The sequence below is a fragment of the Maylandia zebra genome, linkage group LG3 (assembly GCF_041146795.1).
Source record: "Maylandia zebra isolate NMK-2024a linkage group LG3, Mzebra_GT3a, whole genome shotgun sequence".
Taxonomy (NCBI): domain Eukaryota; kingdom Metazoa; phylum Chordata; class Actinopteri; order Cichliformes; family Cichlidae; genus Maylandia; species Maylandia zebra.
The window spans coordinates 4121311-4125134 of NC_135169.1; the positions used below are offsets into that span (position 1 = coordinate 4121311).

Genomic DNA, 3824 nt, shown 5'->3' on the forward strand with positions numbered 1-3824 from the left:
GTGACTGTTGCCCAGCCACCTCCCGTGGCTTTCCTAGCACCCAGGGTGAGGGCAGCCAGAATTCCACCTGACCCCCCTAGAGGCTCAGCTGAGACTCTCCAGCTAGTGCCCTCATGCTCTGGAGGCTCGGAACAGCTAGCCTGTCCACCTGCTAATCCAACACCGCTTCCATCTCCTGATCCAGCCTTTCATGCCCTCCCACCTTCCCTGGTGCCTTCAGCCTGCCTTCAGCCAGAGGTTCCCGCACCTGCTGACCCCACTTGCCTTCAGCCAGAGGTTCCCGCACCTGCTGGCCCCACAGCTGCCGCTCCGTCACCGCTGGCTACATCACCGCCGGCTCCTACACCGTCGTCTGAAGCTGCCCCTCCGTCACCTGCAGCTGCCCCCTGTCGCCATGCAGCTGCCCCTCCGTCACCACTGGCTCCCATGCTGTCGCCTGCAGCTGCTCCTCCGTCGGCTCAAACGCCGTCGCCGGCAGCTGCTCCTCCGCCGGCTCCCACGCCATCCTCTGCAGCTCGTCGTCTGCAGCTCGTCGCCGGCCTGGTCGGCCTCCGGACCTGCTCAGTCGCCGCCACTGCCTTCGGCATGGCCGGCTTCTGGACCTGCTCAGACGCCGCCACTTCCTTCTGTGTGGCATGCCTCTGGACCTGCTAAGTCGCCGCCACTGGCTTCCGTGTGGTGGGCCTCTCGATCTGCTTAGTTGCCTCAGCCACTGGCCGTGTGGCTGCCTGTTGGATCTGTGTTTCCACAAGCCCCGCTGGTTTAGAAACTTATTCTCGTTAACGACAAAAACAAGATGAACATCTTTTACTTGCTAGCAAGGGAAGTCTTTGGTTAAGAACCAGCTCTTGGAGCTCACGCTCCTAACCTGCCTCTAGCCCAAAGTCCTTTAAAGAGCAGCTCGCTGGCAGCTATTTATTGACAAACTGTTACAATACACAATACAACACAAGCACCTACCACCGTAAACCCCCACAATGGTTCTAAGACAAGGCATTATGTGTGTGTATGTGTAAGCATCTATATCCATGTGCAAGAACCTTCGGCCGCCAGGTACCGGCCTTTGAAAGGAGGGGCGGGGGGGGGGGGGGGGGGGGGGTCATCTCTTCCTCACCTCCACACATGACACTCCTGACATTAAGCCACGGAAATGATTTTTTAAATATAAAAACTATGACTTTGATTCTGAATTTATGGTTTTTGTCTGTGTTCAGATCAATTGTGTTAATGCAGTATGTCAAAATGAAAAAGAAAAAAAGTACATTCAGACATGTGAGATCGTGCTGAAAAGAAAGCCAAGTAGGCAAAGTAGTCAAAAACGGCCAATTAAACCCTGGACCCCAGAGGGTCAGTAAAAGTTTAAAGTAACACAATGGTTACTTTTCCTAGTAATTACTTTTTCAAAGTACCTTGCCCAACACTGGTCTTGAGACACCGAGTATGGTGATTTAGATCTGAAAAAAAGAAGAATGAATTAAAAAACAATACTAATGATAAAGTGTTAGTATAATTGGTTATTAAGACTGAGCAGTGGATTTCTATGACTGCTCCTTCTTGAACTCAATAAATTGGATTTATTTTTCAGCTCCAGAAACATGGCTGACACAATAAATGTGACTTCATCTTCCAACCAGACCTGCGATGCTGTTAACACTTCAGCCTATCCTTTCTTTATGCTGGTCTACAGTCTAGTGTTCCTGGTAAGTTTCAAATCATCAGATCACTGTTAAAAATGTGTTAAAGGTTCTCAGTGTATGTGCTGAAGTCCTGTCCTCTCCATCCTTTCTGTGTTTCTTTAGGTGGGTTTACCCCTCAATGGCTTCATCATGAAGTTTCACTTTTGTGGAGCACAGCAGCGGGCATCGAGCAGCTTGAAGATCTACCTGAAAAACCTGACAGCTGCTGACTTCCTGCTCTGCCTCTCTTTGCCACTCCGCATCACCCACTATGCTAGCAGCTCTGTCATCATTCGGCAGCTCTACTGTAGTTTTGGAGCTTGTGCCATCTTCCTCAACATGTACGCCAGCATCATATTCATGGGCTACATCGCTGCCAACAGGTAAACGTCATGATGAAGATTAGAGGAACCTTTTACTGAATTCACACTGCATTTCATGACAATGTTTTTACTACAAATTCTGATAGCCTGACTAAATCACTGACATCACTTTTGACTTTATTAATTTCTACTGATCTGAAACCACTGTGACTGATTAATGAATAGTGACTGATTCATCTACTCAACCCCCGTTTCTTTTCTCTTCAGGTATCTAAAGATCATCCAGCCTTCAGGAACTCACATCCTGCAGACAGCAAAAACTGCCCACATCATTTCCATCATTACCTGGGTGTTTCTCCTGGTTCCGACTGTGACATACACCATCCTGTTTTTCATCACCCAGACCCCTGTGACCTCTAACCCCAGCTGCTGTGATCCCTTCTTTAGTGAATCAATCAAGCTGTTCTTCACAATCATCCACACTTTGTCTCCCATTATCTTCTTGTTGGTCTCCATATGTATGGTCTTCTTCTACTACAGCACCTCCCGCAGGGTGTTGCAGGCACAGCAGAGTCAGCTGGCCTCCTCTGGCTCCGAGAAGCTTGTGAAGTCTCGCAGGAACATGTTAGTGCTGGTCAGCATCTTCTGTGTTTGTTTTGTCCCCTATCACCTGGCTCGTCTTCCCTATAGTCTTCTGTGGAGCAATGACTCTGTAGGCTCAGTCTTGAACTATGTAATGGAGGTGACCACCATGGTGGCAGTTTTCAATGTCTGCCTGGACCCTGTTGTTTACTTTTTCCTCTGTAAGTCTTTCCGGGCAAAGATGAGGAAGGTGGCCATTGTGACCAATATCCGACAAGCAACTGAAGAGAGTGAGCTCAGCAAGGAGCATCTGGACATTAACAGTCTGCAGGAGACAGACACAACACTGTGAGCACAGAAGCAGGCATCAAGCAGCTTTCAACTCTGCCCTCAACAGTTCTCTACGTTTCATATACTGATATAATCTCAGCGATTTTAGTAAAGATTATTTACTTTTGTTACGTTAAAGAAAGAGGAATTTTCTGATCTTGGCCCATGAGAAGTCCATAACAAATAACTTGGTTATGAATGAATCTGTAAGAGTTTTTGGAAAGGAAAGCAAAAGACATCCCAGTGTACTTCAGACCCAGCAACACAATCAGACAGAAACTGGTTCATCCCGAACACAAAACTCCTAAACACAGACTTAACAATGTGGTGTATGCTGTACAGTGTAGCAAGGAATGCCCAGACCTCTACATCGGAGAGACCAAACAGCCACTTCACAAGCGCATGACACAACATAGAAGAGCCACCTCCACAGGACAAGACTCAGCAGTCCATCTGCATCTTAAGGATGCCAATGTTCACATTTTGGACAGAGAGGACAGATGGTTAGAAAGAGGAGTGAAAGACACCATTTTTGTCCACTGTGAGCGACCATCTTTGAGCAAAGACACCAGCTGTCTGCCATCTATAATCCAGTTTTGAGATCCCTTGCCAGACACCTTAACGCCCACTCACATCCTGGGCCATCTGGCCTCAGGAAATCACATGATGGGGTGGGGCCAGGTTTCACAATGAGCTCACCCGAAACCCTGGCTGATTGTGACCTAAACCCGTTTTCACACCTTGGCTCATGTGATTACGTAGAAGATCCCTAAGGGGTCCCTAACCCTCTTGGGGACACTCGCATAGGGCTTAAAATCTGTGACTCTCCTCCAATTGCTCTTAGAACATCTTGCTTAACTGTAACTAGCAATGAATTTAAGAATATCTTTAATCCATTCATCCATCTTCTCCT

General features: G+C 47.9%; 1 protein-coding gene across 1 annotated transcript; it reads left to right on the forward strand.

Moving 5' to 3' along the window:
• The first annotated feature begins 1595 nt into the window (after positions 1-1595).
• Positions 1596-2933, forward strand: LOC112430817 (P2Y purinoceptor 14-like). The gene is made up of 3 exons (XM_024799301.1): positions 1596-1700; positions 1800-2059; positions 2267-2933. Exons 1-3 carry the CDS (start codon positions 1596-1598, stop codon positions 2931-2933), a joined length of 1032 nt encoding a protein of 343 aa, XP_024655069.1.
• Positions 2934-3824: the final 891 nt, after the last annotated feature.

Excerpts from the sequence above, each read along its gene's own strand:
- LOC112430817 (XM_024799301.1), top strand. The coding sequence starts at position 1,596 with ATGGCTGACACAATAAATGTGACTTCATCTTCCAACCAGACCTGCGAT. Across the intron at positions 1,701-1,799 it reads TCTACAGTCTAGTGTTCCTG|GTGGGTTTACCCCTCAATGG; the intron begins GTAAGTTTCAAA and ends GTGTTTCTTTAG. Across the intron at positions 2,060-2,266 it reads GGCTACATCGCTGCCAACAG|GTATCTAAAGATCATCCAGC; the intron begins GTAAACGTCATG and ends TTTTCTCTTCAG.